This window comes from Bidens hawaiensis, unplaced genomic scaffold (assembly GCF_021521415.1).
Source record: "Bidens hawaiensis isolate Kalapana, Puna unplaced genomic scaffold, B.hawaiensis_p1.1 tig00011733_1, whole genome shotgun sequence".
In the NCBI taxonomy this organism is placed as follows: domain Eukaryota; kingdom Viridiplantae; phylum Streptophyta; class Magnoliopsida; order Asterales; family Asteraceae; genus Bidens; species Bidens hawaiensis.
Window position 1 is genome coordinate 817,328 of NW_027491929.1, and position 19,632 is coordinate 836,959.

Genomic DNA, 19,632 nt, shown 5'->3' on the forward strand with positions numbered 1-19,632 from the left:
TCGCCCTTGCAGCAGACTCCTCACCATTGCCTAAACCGAGAAAGAAAAAGTGGCACTGTGTGACGAGTTATGCAAGTGCACGCTGCCGCAACTACCCATACCATGATGAGGCACTCATCGCTTATGCCAAGTATCATGTGGATAGCGATTCATGGGCGTTGCGAAGGGTGAACGGGGACCTCACCTACATGCACTCAAATGAGATGCACTCTTTGCCCGAGCTCGTCATGAACTACTTCAGATGGGCCGTAGGTGATGGTGTTGGTGAAAAAAAGTTGGACGGTTGGTTCAAGCGCCACGTAGATCGAGAATCAAAGCGCCAATACGCCAACTTCCATTTGAGTAAGGGTCGGAAGTACAAGCATCCGACGGAGATCGATCCAGCAACGGGAAAGTGTAGAATTGGATGGAGATACAAGATGCCCAAGGAAGGTCGTGAGGTGTACCATGGAAAACCGTTCGAGCCGAATCTCCTCCACGACTTCCTTTGCTAGGAGTTCGACAATGAAACGGGTGAAGCCGTGATACACAGTGAAAGCATGTATCCGTTGCGTGTTTTTGACAAACATGAGTTAATGGGCCTTAGCAAGGAGGATATTTTGAGACTTTACAACTCTCCTTTGCCCCCTAGAGGATCACGGGAAACAGAATACTGACAAGATAGTTGAAACCTTTAACAAGTTCGTGCGTAAACTTGTTGAACTTTCACTACCTGAAAACGACACTCTGGTGTACGAGACCAACTATAGACGAAGACGAGCAACAATACTAAATACTAGAGGGAGATTGTTGAGCCATATTTTGTTTATTAATAGTCTTTTGTATTGTTTACCGTTATAACTTGTCGTCTTTTTTATTCTCATGTATTGGGCCCAAGGTCATTGTAAACAAAAGCCCAATGGGTTGTTAATAATAGGATGGTTGCATGCCATGCTCTCCCTATAAATAAGAGGCATGGACATGCAATACATAACCTTTTGACATCTTATCCATTCAACAACTCTTGCTCTCACCATCTTTCTCTCAAAACTGAAAATAACATTCTCAAGGCAAGATCCGAGATCTAGGGTGCTTAGTGTGATTTTCGCTAAGCACTAATTTAGTTGATCCAAGAATAGTTGTTAGATCCAGTCTCGGGACCTACAAATGCGGTACGCGTGTAACCGGTGGCGAAAATCAAAAAACAGAGTTGAAATATATAGTAATTTCAAATAGATAATTTTAAAACCAACATGTTTTGATCCGAATCTCGTTCCGACCCGACATTGTTTTAATCCGAATATTCTGACTTGACCGCTTTCAACCCAAAACCGTACTGACACAAACCAAATTTTTTAAACCAACATGTATTGTATCGACTCTTTCTGACCATAATTTGGTCTTACACATGACCCAAGCTCACCTGACTCGACTTGTTGCCGATCCTAACCGGTAATCACATAATATGTTAATTTGTTAAAGTTAAAGAAGTATAGTAATATCATACTCAAATCAAAGAGAATAAAATGCTCGTTTTTATGATTTAAATTTTTTAAAAAATATATTAACGTATTAAAAGGTTATGACATCTTAAAAAGTTGTGGGTTTAGTTGGTTTTGAATAAGGGTTAAATGTGTAACTATTATATAAATTAATAAAAGTTGATGAAAGTTCAAGTATCAAACTTACAACTTTCAAGTATAAAAGCTTATAGCTCTTTCAAATGCTAGTAATAGTAGCGTTCAAAATGGAGGTTTTTTGTTCAAAATGGAGGTTTTTTTCTCCCGATCTAAAAGATTTAAGCTTTTTCAACCAAACAAAGCTTTTTATTGGGTACGAGGTTTTCTTAAAAGCTTAGAAGCTCTTAAAAGTTTATAAAAACTCTTTACCAAACATACCCAATATATAACACATTTGGAAAGATTATTTATTATTCCGTTATAAGGATTGATTTTACTGTTATCTACAACAATTTGTGTTCTTCCGCAATGAGAGGACTACATTCCAAATAATGCATTATGATATGAAACTCCCGTCAATGTAAGAGAGACTCCTTGTGTATGCACTCCTTTGTTCGTGTACTTATATGATGGTGTGATACATGAAGATCAAAACACTTTTAAGCATGACAATGATCCCTATAACTGTTGCTCAGTTTTCAACCATAGCCAAGGGCCCGCACATCATGACTTGTTTGATTAATATCACACCGGTCAACAAGTTAATCCAACCACACTTTAAAACAATTTGAATTGAAAACTCTCTCTTCTAGTAATTATATTCCTTTTTACCCTCCACCATTAATGTGTTAGTTGATACAAACACTACTTTCTTTTTTTAAATTGGGTCATGCTAGTCAACCCAAAACTTTTTTTCTTTTTCGTGTAAAGTTCGGGTTAACTAAAAATTGCCACGGTAACGTGCATGTTATAAAAATAAGAAGTAAAAAAATTACAAAGCTAATGTCAATAATGCAAATTATGCGCACCACCACCACCACCACCACCACCACCACTTACTGTCTCTTCTTTCTTCTTCACTACGAACGCAGCACCTACTCATATTCCAAAAGCGCTACTTCAATTCAATTCAAGCTGTCTCAAAACGAGGAGGCCATAGAACCCACACCACACCACACCACACCACACCACCTCCTTCAAAACTATTAATAAAAAATGATGAGCAACATCGATGAATATATCTCCCAGCTCATGCAATGCAAACCATTGTCAGAACAACAGGTTGTTATTATTATTATTATTTGTTTTCGATTACCCAGACTGGTAATTGGCTCAGATCTTATTTTCGTTTTCTGTTTTAATTTTTTAGGTTTTTAAATTTATTTGCAATTGATATTGTGATTGTATGCTTGATTTGAGAAATTTATGGCTCTAGGTTTTGAAATGAATCATCAACAATAAGGGAATTTTGTCAATATTTCAGATTTTAAGAAAGAATATCGAACCGGTTTGTCACCAACTATTTTTGCGTATTAATGCTTTGATTTATAAATTTACTGAAAAAAGTATAACAATTGTGTTACATTTAAAGTATGCAACTTGATGCGCGTTTCTCCTTTAAATTTATTTTGGTATAAAACGAACCAGATGTCCAGGGAACCGTTTGGTGGGAAGTTTGTTTTTTTATATACAAACCTTTTTTTTGTTCATTTAGTTAAACAAACGAACATGAACACATGTCTCGTTCGGTCATTAAAATTTGTTTATTGTCACCCGTTTACGTTCATTTAACACGTTCATTTTCTTAACAAATGAACACGAACAAGAAAACCTTGTTTATTTATTTGTTCATGTTCCGTCACTTGTCCCGTTAAAGTTGAATAAACGAACACGAACATGCTTCGTTCATGTTTGTTCGGTTCGTTTACAGCCTTAGTACATAAATGCACATCCGTTTAAAATACAGATATTCACACACGTTATTTTTGTACTGATTTGATTCCATATAGGTTCGGGCGTTATGTGAGAAGGCCAAGGAGACCTTGATGGTGGAAAGCAACGTACAGGTATATATATTACACTTGAATTATAATAATCAAGTTATAATTGCACAATATACTTATAAAACATTATTGCATTTATGTCCAGCCTGTTAAGAGCCCGGTGACAATTTGTGGTGATATTCATGGCCAATTCCATGATCTTGCTGAGCTGTTTCGAATAGGAGGAAAGGTGCATTTACATTATATTATCATTCTAAACTTTTCACTTTTTGTTTATTACTCTTTTAATATTTTAATTATTTTCCTTTTGTAGTGCCCAGATACAAATTACTTGTTTATGGGAGATTATGTTGATGGTGGTTATTACTCGGTTGAAACTGTTACTGTAAGTCTTTGCCACAATTAGGGCTGTAGACGAACGAGGTGGTAGTTAAACGAGCCGGGCCGATTCAGGTCAGAGTTTAACGAGCTGAGCGGCCGGCTCGGCTTGTTTGTTTTAACAGGCAGAAAATTCGACCTAGAGCTCGGCTTGTAAAAATGTTGAACCGTCTTGTTAAGTTTTAGAATTTATTTTTGGTACAGATTTTGATATATAAAACATAACGAAAATCTATATTTTATAAACTAGAGAATGTATAGCGTTATATGCATTTTTTTTCTTCCCTTTTTAACTTTTTTTAATGATCGAGAGGCAAATACAAAATATTATAGCTCTAATTTTGTTCTTTTTTTTTGTTTCAGTATTTTTATATGTTATTACTCTTATTACTATACATAGTAAATTTGGGGGTTTAATTTAAACAAGCCAAATGAGCGAGCCAACGAACCAGATATCAAGCGAGCCACGAGCCGAGCCAACCCTGGCTCGTGCTCAAGGTTTTCATTATTATTTTTATCATTTCTGTGTAACATAGTTATTGTTATTTTTAATAATCCAGTTATTGGTGGCACTCAAAGTGCGGTATCCACAACGTATTACAATATTAAGGGGAAACCATGAGAGTCGTTAACTCAGGTTTATGGATTTTATGACGAATGCCTACGAAAGTGAGTACCTATGTTAGTTTTACATTTTAGTTATTGGTGGTTACATGCTTTTATTTATTGTCACAGACTTTGTATAATTATAGGAAATTTTTGCAGATATGGTAATGCCAGTGTGTGGAAGATGTTTACGGATTTGTTTGACTTTTTTCCGCTTACCGCATTGGTTGGTACCCTTCTCTAACTTTTTTGAATTTTTCTTTGAAAATGCTTGTTATTGGAGCTTGTAAATCCATGGAGTTTCATTAAAAATGAACCTAACCGAATTGATGAATTTTCTTGTTTCGATGTCGCATGTTATTGCTTTTCAATTTTCTTTTTGTAAATTTTGGTTTGGTTTCAGTTTTGCATGTAATTAAAATCGAACAGAACCGAAATTTTATGGATTTTCATTTTTAATTTTGAGCGTATAATGATCAATTACTTATAAGTTAACAAAACTTAAGTCCCAAATTCATTATTTTGTGCCAATATTTTTTGTCCCAACTATTTCAAGCCCTAATGCTAAAAAATCGATCGATTTCAGTTTTTCGTTCGGTTTGACCCAAACTGACCTGTACGCCTTAGGGGGTGTTTGGATGCGCATTTAGAAAGCAACTATACGATTTTTAATAGTTAAAAATCAGGTGACAACTGTAATAAAATGGGGGGGGGGGGGGGCATTTGGAAGCTTTTATGCTGCTTAAAGTTATAATAATCAAGATATCAAGGTTTGTAAAAATGCGAGTAAAATCTCTCAAACTAGATTAAAATGATGGGTAAATAAGTAATTTTAGCTTACCCTTTGATAATCAATTCAGTTTAAGAATATTAAAACTTTGTTTTAATTATTTTATATACAGGTGGAGTCTGAAATATTTTGTCTACATGGTGGATTATCTCCTTCAATTGAGTCCCTGGATAATATTAGAAATTTTGACCGTGTTCAAGAAGTGCCACACGAGGGCCCGATGTGCGATCTTCTTTGGTCGGACCCAGATGACCGGTGCGGTTGGGGTATCTCACCTCGCGGTGCTGGATACACGTTTGGCCAAGTAACTTTATTTCATTTATTTATGGGTTAATATCACAAAACACTGCCATACTTTCTTATTTTTCACGAAAAAGTCTCTCAAATCTAATTTTAGTGGGGTGTGCACGAAACCGAAATAACCAAACTGTAACTGGAAAAACGGACATAACAGAACCGAAGTAACTGGGCCCAATAAAGAACCCGACAGTTTGGTTTGATGATTTTCTTTTGAGAAACCGATTTTTTGGTTTGCTTTTGGTTTTGCTATCAATCAAAAACAAACTGAACCAAACCAAGCCTCAATAACTGAAAATAACCGATTTAAGTAATTCATAAACGGTGTATCCCAAAAGTTTCATGCCCAAATTCTTAAATTTGGGCCCAACGTTTTCAAGCCCAAATGGTAAAATAAAAAAAAAAACGAAACCCAACCATTGTGAAAACCGAAAACTTTTCAAATACTCAACAACCGGATTTTGGTTTGTGGTTTGGTTTGATCTCAACACCAACGCATGCACACCCCAAAAATTTGTACAAAATACAAAAAAGAAGTTGTCAAATTAAGTTTTGTAAATTAAGTACAATATTTGTCATACACATACTTGTGGATTTTCTTTTATGATAGTGACTTATTAATTTTACATTGGTCAAAAATTTGATAAAGCGAGATTCAACTTTTTTGCAAAACGAAAGTTAATACCATGTGTTTTTGACCAGTTTAAAAAGTTTCTAAATTATGTGCATTCTGAAAAAATATAGACTTGAATTTAGAAAAAAATAGTTGACTTTTCTTGTATTTTCTACAAGTTGAGGGACTTTAAGGACTTTTTGGCCAAATATAAAAGGAAACATATTGTTAAAGTTTTCTATTAACCCTTTATTTAATTATTTATATAATTATTGAACCTTATTTGGTATTTTATCAGGACATATCCGAACAATTTAATCATACGAACGGGTTAAAGCTCATTGCAAGAGCGCACCAGCTGGTTATGGAGGGATTCAACTGGGATCATGTAAGAATAACTTCAAAACCTTTGCATTTTGGTTTGGCAAAATATTTATTATTTATTTCGTTTGTATTGGGTTTAAACAGGAGCAAAAGGTTGTGACAATATTCAGTGCACCTAATTATTGTTTCCGGTGTGGTAATATGGCTTCTATTCTTGAAGTAGATGATTGCAAAGGTCACACCTTCATTCAGGTTCCTCTCTTTCTTAAATCTAGTCATGTTTCAAGACAAAATTACGAAAAAAAAATCCTTTTATTTAGTAATGCTATACCTCTATAGCCATGCCAAACTAGTTTTACTTTCGTAGCCATGAAATTGTGAATAAAATTTCTCATATCCACTTTATTTTCGCATGTTGGAAATATCTTTCAAAAGCACAATATCCGACCACTTTTTATTTATTTATTTTCACGCATATATATATATTTTTAAAAATGGGCTGGACTTATATTTCACGGCTGTAGAGGTATAAGCTTGTCTGAATGGTATAAGCATTAGAGCTCGATCTCGTGAGTAGTTTTTCAATCTTGAGCTTGTCTCAGGCATAACTCGTTTATTAATTATTGATTAAATTAATATACATTTATTATGGATATATATAAATATAACTCTCTTTATGCATCATAATGTGTTATTTAGTTATTTTGATCATGGTTTCATGTATAGTATAATTTTTATATATATTAAGATTTAATATATTAAATATAAGTTATATAAATAATTATTTTGTAAATGTTTATAGTTATATTTTTTATATGTATCATGATATAAATTATTAGTTATTTTATCATAATTTTATATATTATATAAATTCAGATTTAATATAATAGCCGGTGCTAAAGCCGGCTTGAGCTCTGGGTAAGTAAAGCTTGGGTTTTTGGGCTCGTTTATTAAAGGAGATTTTTTAGGCTCAAGCTCGTTTAAATCCAGGCTCAATTTGAGCTGTTAGTGAGCCGGTCTCGAGTAGCTTACGAGCGAGTCCACTCGTTTACGCCCGTTAGTATCTCAGTAAACACTAAACACGCTGTGGAACTAAACAGAATCTTGAATTGCAGTTTGACCCAGCTCCTAGGAGGTGCGAGCCAGATGCGACGCGTAGGACACCCGACTACTTCCTGTGAGGTGGCAAGTTCAGTCTCTCTTGGACCGGCTTTTGTGCATCATACGTGGTGCAACAACTTATAATTACAAAGTTAAATGGGCATCTGACATAAGCCTACTAGTATAGTCTTGCATTTACTTGCAAAAAGAAAGCAAGAGCTGCACACTAATTTGTATCATCTAGGGCTCTGTTTTTATGTATGTTGTTGGCACGTATATGAGGCTGTGGGGTGGTGATATGTAGACAGTTTAAAGTGATGACTCCTTAAATTGGTGCCTGATGTTTTATATATAGTAAATCATGAAAGTGAACTATTGTTTTTGGTCATATAGTTGTATGTTTGAGAAAAATTAGGATTATATCCGTGACGGTTTTGAGTGCATTCACTCGCGTATAAAACTTCTACGTTCTTTATGCTGAGCGTGAATCCGCTGTTCTCTCGGCTTTGTTCGAGTATAATATCTTCATTATGATGAAATGCGTATGTTGGAATGCATTGTGGTTGATATTTCCTTTTTAGTTTTTCATCTTTGAAATTCTATACTTAAGTTTAATGTTAAATATAAAATAACTTCATCAAACCGAATAGAGAATTAAGATGAATAGAGAATTAAGACAGTTTAAATAATTAAGAGTATTCTCAACTGGTCCATATATATTATTGTGAGTGAGTTTTTTATATTATATGGAGTAGTTGCAAGTGGTGAGGGGAGGAGATCGAGAAACTTTTGTTCATGAATAAATACATATATGATCTAATAAGGTCGTTGGTTTTCCACAATTTTGCGCAGAGTATATTGTTCATACCCTTATCCTTCTAACGGGCTTCCACCTCCGTCATAGTTAATTCATTTGTTGAACTTCCTGGATTTGTACTTGTAGAGAATTTAGAAACAAGAAACTCCCTTTCCATGAAATATGCTGGCTGCTTAGGTTGCAACAATTCAACCTCGCCGCCTAGCATCATAATTACAGATGACATGTTTGGCCTGTCTTCTGCACGTTGTTGTACGCATAACAACCCAACTTCAACTGATCTTAAAACTTCTTGCGGATGGCAAGATTCGGCTATTGTTGCATCAATTAAGTCCATTGACCTGCCTTCATTATAGAGAGTCCATGCCTGAATATAATGTAGAATTTAGAAGTTTGTAGGCAGTACCGTTTGAAAATCAAAGGAGTTGACAAGTAAACTTACATGTCCCATAAGATTATTGTGCTCCTGTTCGGTGAACCCTCTATTTCTCTTCCCACTAACAATCTCCAATACCAAGACACCGAAGCTAAATGCATCTGACTTCACTGAGAAAATGCCATCTACTGCATACTCTGGAGACATGTAACCACTGCATATAGAAAGACTTCTTTTAAGAGAAAACTAAAGAAATAAGGAAAGAAGAATGAATACTCAGTTTAATGCATTAATTACTATGTGCCAACAACTCTTTCAGTATTTGCTTGGCTCTCGTTTCCTCCAAAACTTCTAGCTATGCCAAAGTCTGATATCTTAGGGTTCATATCGTGATCAAGTAAAATGTTGCTAGCTTTAAGGTCTCTATGTATAATCCTTAATCGTGAATCTTGGTGCAGGTACACGAGTCCTCGGGCGATTCCTTTTATAATTTTAAAGCGCATTGTCCAATCAAGAAGCATGCTTTGTGTTTTATCTGCACAACAATTTGGTTAGCTATTTATGGTATCTTTCTATGAAAGACTCTAAACTTTACTAATACTGGAAATTATGTATATTATTCTAACCAAAAATAAATAAGTCTAAGCTTTTATTTGGCATGTACTCATAGATCAACAACTTCTCATCTCCTTGTATGCAACATCCGAGAAGCTTCACAAGATTTCGGTGTTGAAGTTTTGAAATGCAAATGACTTCATTCATGAACTCTTCAGTTCCCTGACTAGACTTCGTTGAGAGACGCTTAACTGCGACCAGTTTCCCTCCATCTAGCACACCCTGAAAATTTACCATTTGCAAACTGAAAAACTACAAATAAGTGTCTTCAATTCCGATTTTTCTGTGTAAGTGAATGTTTGTAACAAACAGATTTTGGGTTCTTATTTTGCTTAAGTAATCTCCTCTTTGCCTTAGCATTACACCCTCTTGTTCTCCGGGTACAAAATGACTGTAACCTCCCATTTCATGCTTGGTACTTGGATGATGGGACTATTATTGGTGGTGCCAACGAAGTCGCTAAATATTGGGGCTGCAACTTAATATTAAGAAAACCGAGGTTTTTTGGCCAGCGTGTAATGGAGTGAAAGTCAAAGATGGGCTCTTCCCTAGTGGGATTGGCAGACCAGAGAGAGGGGTAAAGCTCCTTGGAGGGGCTGTTAGTCGAGATCCCTACTTTATTAAGGAGTTGGCGAGGCGGAGAGCATCTCGTGCGGTTGATCTTATGAAACTCTTACCTTGCCTTAGGGATCCCCAGAGCGAACTCCTCCTGCTTAGGTCTTGCATGGGGGTTGCTAAGTTGCTTTTTGGGTTACGAATATGCCACCCCCATATGATGGATGATGCGGTATCCTGTTTTGATAAGGGGCTACGAGAAGCCATCGAAGACATAGTTGTATGTGGAGGCCCGTTCTTTGGTGATCTTCAGTGGCGACTTGCATCTTTACCGATGCGCTTAGGGGGTTTAGGCCTTCTTTCGGCTCATGATGTTGGGGTTTACGCTTTTGTAGCGTCGAGGGCTCAGTCTTGGAAGCTACAGAATCACATCTTAAGGAATAGCGGAGTTGTCGACCTGAACCCAGACTACGTGCAGGCCCTGGAACGCCTAAATGGCGCTCTCCCAGACTTTGACATTGGCGGTTTCTCTAATATGGACACCGCCCCACCAAAGCCTCAAAAAACTTTGGCGAATGCCCTTTTTGGAAAAATCGCTCAGAGCCTGGGAGAAGTTTTTGGATTGTCCCCCCGACAGAAGGCGGTTTTTGAATGCTTACAAGGTCCTCATGCCCAAGATTTTCTGACCGTTATCCCGATTGATGGCTTGGGCCAAAGCATGTCTGCGGTCGAGTATAGGGCCACTCTCAAGTACCGTTTGATGGTCCCAATGTACCCAGAAGACGAAACATGTCCGATCTGCCGTAAGTCCTGCCTGGATAAATTCGGAGAGCATGCGGTTCATTGCAAGGAGATGCCTGGGTTCAAATACCGACATGATTGGGTGCGGGACGTTCTTTGGGACATCTTAAGGCGAGCTGGGATATCAGCTAAAAAGGAAGCCCCCGTAAACTTCCTTACAGACCCCACGGAAGGGAGATCCACTCTACGACCGGCAGATTTGCTCGTCTTTGGTTGGGCCGGGGGAAAACACGCTTGTGTTGACCTCACAGGGGTATCTCCCTTAGCTGGTTTGAGGGATAATGGGTTTGTAGCTGGGCAAGCAATGAAAAGGGCTGAAACGAAGAAGGTGGAGAAACATGCTAAAGCCTGCGAAGAGAACCAACATGTTTTTGTCCCTCTGGCTTTTGATACATTTGGCTCCTTGGCACCGGAAGCTATCCGTTTTCTAACCAGGGTCCAACAGGTTGTGCATAGCAATGTGTCGACTCCAAAGGGGCAGGGGTATGTCTTTAGCAGGTTAGGGTTTGCAATTCAGAAAGGGGTGGCGGCGCAGCTTGTTGCCCGCCTACCTGCTATATTGATGTAATATCTATGTTTCTACATATTGGAACCCAATTTTTGACACATCTAAATAAAGAAAATTGATATGTTTATTTAAGAAAAAAATTACAATGCAGCTTGTAAATCGGATGGCTGGTTTAAATGCTAAGCAGTTAATGTGGAAAAATATCAGATGGTCAAGGACCGATATCTAAGATATCGGTTATCGCAGTCGTTGGGATATCGATAATTTTAATATCATGTAAAATTCATATATATAGCAATTTAACACTAATAATTCAGTATATTCTCCTACCATTAACAAATTAACCTTTTGCAACTTGCAAAACACTAACAATTGTAGCAAGTAAGAATTGCTTAAGACTTAAAACGCTAACATTGAACACTAAAAGTTGATAATTAAGACTTAAAACTCTTATATCGGGAATATCGGTGATATATCGGTCAAAGATCAATCCAATATTGGTCAATATCGCTGATATTATCGGTACCGATATTCTGACCGATATTTTGACTGATATTTCACCAAGGAATCGATAACCGATATATCACAGATATATCGACTGCATAGTTTAAATGTAGTTGTTACCTTATAAACCGGTCCAAATCCACCTTCTCCAAGTTTATTGTCTGGTGAAAAATTGGCAGTGGCATTAGCAATTGCAGAAAAGCTAAATAGTGGCAGCTCCATGGTTTCCTCCCGGCTTTTAGAGACATCTAAGATCGGCCCTACGAATTAGGAAAAAAAAAAACTTCACACTTGATTGATCTGTTCAAACATATATCAATTCACACTAGATTACATATCACTTCTATTTTCTCATTTGATCAGATTCCACTGCACTTTTTTTACCTTCCTCTGTTGGTTCAGCGTGATTCTTTTTTTTCCGTGCATACCACAACCATATAGAGATGAAGCATATAAAAAGAACTCCCGCGAAGATTACAGGTAAGATGATTTTAATTTTTGCACCTTGTTTCTGGCTGGAATTTGATTGAGCAACTGTGTGAAAATAGCTTTACATGGTCAGATGAATTTGTTGGAGCATAAGGTAGAATAAAAATAACAATAATAATAAAGTCTATTTCAGGAGATATTACCTAATTCAGATGAATCCATTCTCACAAAAATATCTGTTCCGCCGTTGCCTTGGGTATAAACTCGGATATCTAGAAGGTCATCGAACCAAAGCAGGCAGCCCCTTCCTCCAAGGGTAGAGTCTGGAATTGCGTAAGCTGTGCAGGTACAATTCTTTAAACACTCTGCTTCACATTCTTGCATATTCATGCTCATATTATACCAAGAATTACTCGTGTCAGGTAATTTTACATTCGCATATTTGATAAACACTTCCGATCCATTTCTACACTCTAACGGTGTTCGCCTGACACATCCACCAGACCAATCAGCCATTTCCCAATCCTTTTTGCTTCTTGGCACAAATCTTGTCTCATCCAAGCAATCACAAGACTGTACATTCATATTAAGGCTACAACTTGCATAGGCATGGCAAATGTTGTATGCGTCACATATATCTTTCGGGAATGACACGCCAACCTCCCACTTATTACCGTCTTCCATCCACCCCCAACTTTCTAGCTTCCCAGAAGAGCTCAAGGTGATCCTAAATAGGAAAGAGCTGTTTTCGTAACTATAAGCATAAGACGCCTCCGATTTGTTAACAATTGTAGTGTACGTAAACGTCAAGTTCCTGCTCATAGGTGAAATCCCTTTAAACCGTTCATTCCGCCATGGCCCGCCACGAAAAACGACTAGAGAACCTTGTTTTATTTTGTCATCAGGATACCTGTATATCTCATTACCCCATGTGAATTCGCCTACAACCGGACGCTGACCGGTCTTCCATGACGACAGCTGCCAATTGATGCCCCTCACATAATCATACCCTATCTTCATTCCCGGGAGCCAGTGTTCCGTGGGATAATCAAAACTCTGCCAGATAACCTTCGCATGTCGGTCCATCAACACTAGATTTCCTGTGTCACTAAGCTTTGCAGTTGCATTCATTGATTCTGTTGTTGTGTTGGATGACCATATAATCATGCTGATATTGCTGAGGAGTACTAGAGCACCAGGATCAGTGATCTTTAACACATGTCCTGCAGTGCTGTCAAGCGGCTGGTTTCGGTTGGCAACCCAAACCAAAGTTGAAACTGTGATTTGTTTGTACCTGATTCCAAGATATATATTCCTGGAGCTATCTTCCGGGAAAAATCCTAGCTCGAATATTCCAGTCTCCGAGACCAGAGTGTCTTGTTCGGTCAAGAACCGAGAAGCGGAAATGGTAACGAGTTCGGCAGCGTTTCTTTTGTGAAAGAAAAGTAAAGGAAAAGCAAGAAGAAATATGGCTGCAACCTCCATTGAGATGCAGCTAGCTTTATTTTCAGGAATGGATGATGTAGTGATATGATATGTGAATGAGTGGAGAATATAACTGAAGATACACACATGGTAAAGTCAATCGCTTGGGACCAAAGATTTTTGTTTGTGTGAATGTTATTGGACAACGGAAGACAGGCACATGGGTTGACCATTAATGTTTGAAAACGGGTCCTATTAGAGACACCCATACACCCATCAATACGTCCCGTATAACTCTATACGAAGGGTATTGATGGGTGTGTTTAGCAAAAATTATGTGTCTCTAAAAAACCCTGGAAAAATACGGTCGTATGCCATCTTTTTGGTAATTCCACAAAATATAAAGAAAATATTTAAATGAAAAAACTCAGTTTCAACTTTCAACTATTTCAAACTTTCAACTATTTATTATGATTAACGAATGGTTATAATTATATTCATTGACACCTCTATTCAAAAGAGTGGTCACTGGTCGGTATGATTGTTTTCATATCATATATTATGATTAATAATGAATGGTTCTAAATAACTACTCAGCTGACATTTTTCGAATCACCATTGTTGTCATTCTAACTCGATAGTTTTGTGGTTTTACTTGGATTTAGTGGTTTGATTATTTTTGTTTGAGATATACGATCCGAAGATTGTTATATATGTTGTAGGTTTCCCCTTAAAAGTAGATTGATTAATTTGACGAGTGTAGCTGATAGAGACTGATTCGAGATGGTTAATCTCTCAATAGACCTATAGAGTGGATTAGGCTGAAAAAGAAGAGAAGAAGAAGAGAAACCAAACTTGACACAAATTTCTTATTATTTTTCTTATACAAAGATAACAATATATAGGAAACTAAAAACGTTAAAATAGGAAAAGTGAACAATAAGGAAACATAATTTGATTTTAATAAGGAAACTAAATAAAAGATAAACTTAAATAATAATAATAAGACAGAATTACAAATTTTGTTCTTTAAAAAAAGCCAAATTACGGTTCGTGTCCTTTTTTTAGTTTCCTTGCAGGCGGTGTACTTTAAACTTTTTTTTTCTACACGTTATGTCCTTTACGCTAACTGGGTTAGAAAAACTCAGCTAAATGCCCTCACGTGAGGCGCATGTGAGGGCATTTTTGTCTTTTCGTCTACCCTGCAACTTCTTCTTCCTCTTTCTTCTTCATTTTTGCAGAGATCTGTCAATCACATTTCTAGATATTTCCCCCCTCACTTGATTGGACTTAATTAACAAACCAAATTTATAAAATTATAATACTAAGCACAAATCAATCTATCATTCTATACAATCACTCTTGAATCTTTTTCCATCAAACCTACCAAATTGCATTCACCACAATCAAACCCTCACTCATTCCCAGTCCCAAATGTTGAGATGGCTGCTGCTGAGGGTGTTGGTTCATTATCATAGACCCGAATTGCAGCGGATTACTCCTCGAATTCTGCTGAAATTTCAAATTTGCCCCTGGAAGATTAATTCTCGGGAGAAAATGTAGTGGCGCTTGTATCGTGTTTCCGCTGCCGGCTGCCGGAAACGGCCACATCGGCTGAGACTCCGGTGTCGTGTGGTGGTTACTGCTGCTGCTGCTGGTGGAAACTGGTAGCATCCATAACGTGTTGCCACCTCCGGCTCCGGCGGGTGGCGGCGGCAAGAGCGACCGCCTACATGGCGGCTGTCGGCATCATATTGTGCCGGAGAATATTATTGCCGGAGGAAGGACCGGCTTCTTGCTGGGTTTTTAACTGTTTGTTTGACAGTGAGGATGACGATGCTCCGATGGTTGTTTCGGTTTGATTACTTTCGTCTTTGAATAAATCTTCTCGGTACCGTTTTCTCATGTAATCGGTTGAATCACCGCCGCCGGTGGAAATTGCGTCGGCGATCTGGTCGGCGGTGAGAATATTATTATTAGGGTTTTGATGTGGGTGTTGGCCGTGGTGCTGCTGGTGATGATGAAACCCCAACATTTGTGAAAACCCTTCTTCAAACGGGTGGTGTGCAAGCGCCAGCGCGCCGTGAAACTGATGAGCCGCCGACTTCGACGCCGGAGCCGACAGCGAGGAGCCGCTGCTACGCAACAAAATCACTTAAAGGTTTAAACAGAGAGAGAGAGAGAGAGAGAGAGAGAGAAGGGGGGGGGGGAGAAAGAGAGAGAGTCGTACAAAAATGAAGAAGAAAGAGGAAGAAGAAGTTGCAGGGTAGACGAAAAGACAAAAATGCCCTCACATGCGCCTCACGTGAGGGCATTTAACTAAGTTTTTCTAACCCAGTTAGCGTAAAGGACATAACGTGTAGAAAAAAAAAGTTTAAAGTACACCGCCTGCAAGTAAACTAAAAAAAGGACACGAACCGTAATTTGGCTTTTTTTAAAGGACAAAATTTGTAATTATGTCTAATAATAATAATAAGCTTATTAATATAATAGGATAGTATTAGTACCGTTGTTGAAGATGGTTCTTAGGAATGTAGGGTTATGACAATTACATATATGAATCAAGATCAAAGTGAAAAAAGAGTACACCAAATGAAGTGGTGCTACTTTCTGCTGAGTGTCCTTTGGTATAATCGGAAACCCTACTAACAAGAACTTACATCGAAGATGTTTAAATTTAATTTAAAGCGGTTATACATGAAACCGCTACAAAAACACACCAGAAACCGCTTTAAATAGTACGTGCATGAGACCAATATGACTTATTGGTGTAAATAAACCTCATTTATAGCGGTTAAATATTCACCGGTACAAATGATTCTCTACTAAAGCGTTTAGACTAAAACGACTTATCTTTTATAATGGTTAATTAAAAAAACATTTTTTAAGCACATCACCTAATTATAGTTTTATAGCGGTTTTGATCTTACCCGTCTTTTTTGATACTCTCTTTATTTCAAATATTACTTACAGTGCTTCGACAACACCTGATATTAATATATTATTTATAAACGAAGATCGGTTAAGTTTGAGGATGCTTGTCATCCTTTGTATCTACTTTCAATGTGATAAATGAGTTAGGTGGTTCATTTGCAAATATGGATTGAGAATGAGTTGAGTTTGGAATAAGTTTAGGTAGTTCCGTCTTTGAAGATTTAAATACCTCGTACGAGCCAAAATAAGAAGGCCCATGGCCCTAACGAGTAACGAATTATAGAAGCTAATATTTTAAACGACACTTAATGTTATAACAATAAGCATAGAAAAATATATTATTAAAATCAAATACTATATAGCTAACGACTAACCGATGATTTGTGAAGCTCTCTTAACATAGGAAAAAGAAACATATATTAGTCCTTTGTGGCTGGCTTTGTCAACCGCGGAGGAGCCTGGTGATCAAGGACGAACCAACAGTGGTGGCCGGTTGGGTTGGTCGTTTTTCAGGTCGCGAAGAAGGAATGAGCCAAGGAGGAATTTCAATCGGCCGCTATTTCTTTTATTTTGCATTTGATTTTTATTTTAGGTTTTTAGTTTTAGTTTGAGCCTAATAATTTAAACTTGATTAAATGAACTATGGATAAAAAAGTTTTGGGCCCAATAAGTATAAGATGGTATAGATCAAATCATATTTTATAAGTTTTATATTTTTAAATGCATGCATAAATATATATATATATATATATATATATATATATATATATTTTAGGCCCCCAAAAATTACATGCCTGGGTTGACGGTCCGACCGGCACCATCCTCCAATCGACAGTGAGTTTAGGTATTCCCAAACCAAACCCTATTATTAAAGCTATAACAATCTTAAAAATAACTTCAGAATTTTTTTTCTCCAATAAGCATTGACTCATACATATATTGTTCATTACACGACACATTCCGGGGGCATTTACATATTTCTCATTCCTAAACTTTGAAATTACATATTTCTCCAAACCATGCATAAAGAGCATTATACATTTTGCATTAAACACTTGTATTTTAAGGAAATATGTAATTTCTAAAGATTTAGAAAAGAGGAAATATGTAAAAATCAAAATATGATTGCAAGGTGTTAGTGGGAAAGGCCCAATGACGACAACTATATAGTAAGGCCCAATAGACCTTGCCCATACATCAAGTTCATAAGTTTATACATCTTCAGATAATCCAGCGACGAAACTTGTGCGAGTTCCTAAAGTTATAGTTCACGTTTAGAAAGTTCGACAGTTCCGGTTGGTGTATGTGATTCTTTAGTATTATCATCATTACATTGGTTACTACAACTGTGTTGAAGAATTGAAATAGAAAATCGAAATTTGGATGACTTTTGATGAAATTACCATTCATGTTCTACACCACGCGAGAACTATGATTTTTGCGAAAGCTTCTCTGGTTTTCACATAAATAGTAGTTCAATCTAATAGTTTCACATAAGTAGTTTAATTCAGTAGCTTTCGCTAAATTAAATGGTTTTCGCATACATCTTGTGCGAGAGCGTATTCGGTTATTAGTGTTATTTTTTTTTTATTTTTTTTTGCATAACTCTTGTGTGAGAACTCATTCTAGTTATTAGTCTTTAAGTGAAAACTTACAAAATGTGTTAGATTTTTGCGAGAACTCTTTCTTGCAAAAACTCTCTTATGTAAAAACTTAGTTTTCTCAACGAGTTAGAAAAGTTTGCGCGTTCTTCAACTAAAGGTGAAACGCTATAATGCTAAATTTCAGTTAGATTCTGAGATTGGTACGTGAACCAAATAAACAAGACTAACAAATGTGGATAACTTAGAAGATTGGGCATAACGGTTTGAAAACTATATTGCTTAAGTTGAACCTAAAATGTGGAAGTCGATTAGGCTTGGGCTATATGTTTTAATGTATGCAAACAATGAAGGGGCTCAGGTTCCAAAACCTCAGCATTTATGGGATGATGAAGATAAAAGATTTTTGGTTTTGGATGACAAGGCTTATGCTACAATTACTATGGCACTTTCTAATAACATTTCACATGGGTTTCGAGAATATCATGGAGCGAAAGTGCTTAGGGGATGCCTTGGAAGAACTGTTGTTCGTCAATAGGAAATGCTTGATAATCGAAGATATATTTTAAATGAAAAATTCAATAGTTTCAGTCATGTTAGAGGAGAAGCGTCACTTGATCAGATCAATCATTTTAAAAAACTGATAACCAAAATGAAGGAGAGGGGGGGGGGGGGGGTTGAAATTGCTTTGCAGTTGGTTATTTAACCTAAGGATACGCAATGCACATAAATCCCAATCGGATACAAGATTAGGTTGCTTACCTAGGGTGTTCGATGAGGGTGTTGAAACCTATTAGGCCAAAGCTTACAACATCAAACATCATACGAACCACAACTTTAAGTCGTCAATGTGACCATTTTCCTTTGTGAATAGAAAATGGTTACACTCTCAGTCTTAAATCTACATACAAGTCATGGTGATGCATGCAACGTATAATTCCAACATTCAATGTTTTATTTGTAGTTTTAATTGAAATTCGAAAAGTCACTATGATACATGAATAATTGATTTTGAATTCGATTTCATTGTTATATTAAGTTTATATTAGAATCTATGGTGATTCATGAATATTCCAATTTTAAGTTTGATGTCGTTTTTCACGTTATTATATCTGAAGTCAAGTTAATTAAATTTTCATCTCAAGTTTCATGAAGTATTATTTAATCTTGATTTAAAAAACGAATCTTATCCGTCTCACAGCATGTCTTCTCGATTTCCTCATCGCCGTGTCAGAAACTCTGGTCATAAGATGACAGCCCAAATTACTAAGCAACTGGCTGCTGTGATCCCGGATATGATGACTCAAATTTAATAGAACCTCAATGATAGCACAAACTCAGCTTCTTCAGGTTCCAACTTAAACTTGTGTAGCTTCAAGACCTTCACTAATGCCAAGCCTCTTACGTTTGACGGGTCATAAGGTGCGAATTCTCTACTTCAATGGTATGAGAAAACAGAGAGCACTTTCCTCCATATCGAATGCCCAGATGACAAGAAAACCCGGTTTGCCTCAAG

At 36.9% G+C, this 19,632-nt stretch overlaps 1 protein-coding gene and 2 pseudogenes across 2 annotated transcripts; 1 reads left to right on the forward strand and 2 right to left on the reverse strand.

The window, feature by feature from the left end:
* Positions 1 to 2,654: 2,654 nt before the first annotated feature.
* Positions 2,655 to 7,726, forward strand: LOC143538835 (serine/threonine-protein phosphatase PP2A-4 catalytic subunit-like; annotated as a pseudogene). The gene is made up of 10 exons (XR_013136324.1): positions 2,655 to 2,720; positions 3,449 to 3,505; positions 3,588 to 3,671; positions 3,756 to 3,827; positions 4,381 to 4,489; positions 4,586 to 4,652; positions 5,329 to 5,520; positions 6,425 to 6,514; positions 6,595 to 6,702; positions 7,566 to 7,726. The product of XR_013136324.1 is annotated as a serine/threonine-protein phosphatase PP2A-4 catalytic subunit-like (transcript).
* Positions 7,727 to 8,405: 679 nt separating this feature from the next.
* LOC143538836 (G-type lectin S-receptor-like serine/threonine-protein kinase At4g27290) lies at positions 8,406 to 13,647 on the reverse strand. Its single transcript, XM_077032297.1, has 7 exons — positions 12,360 to 13,647; positions 12,112 to 12,261; positions 11,848 to 11,987; positions 9,371 to 9,581; positions 9,042 to 9,279; positions 8,811 to 8,958; positions 8,406 to 8,735 (listed from the first exon to the last, which is right to left on the reverse strand). Exons 1-7 carry the CDS (start codon positions 13,639 to 13,641, stop codon positions 8,430 to 8,432), a joined length of 2,475 nt encoding a protein of 824 aa, XP_076888412.1. The 5' UTR covers positions 13,642 to 13,647; the 3' UTR covers positions 8,406 to 8,429.
* Positions 13,648 to 14,964: 1,317 nt separating this feature from the next.
* LOC143538846 (uncharacterized) lies at positions 14,965 to 17,925 on the reverse strand (annotated as a pseudogene).
* Positions 17,926 to 19,632: the final 1,707 nt, after the last annotated feature.

What these genes read in the sequence shown, in the direction of transcription:
- LOC143538836 (XM_077032297.1), bottom strand. Translation starts at nt 13,641, where the DNA reads ATGGAGGTTGCAGCCATATTTCTTCTTGCTTTTCCTTTACTTTTCTTT. An exon ending in AATGGATTCATCTGAATTAG is followed by an intron (nt 12,262 to 12,359) that starts GTAATATCTCCT and finishes ATTTTCACACAG; the next exon opens with TTGCTCAATCAAATTCCAGC. An exon ending in GAAAGAGTTGTTGGCACATA is followed by an intron (nt 8,959 to 9,041) that starts GTAATTAATGCA and finishes TTCTATATGCAG; the next exon opens with TGGTTACATGTCTCCAGAGT.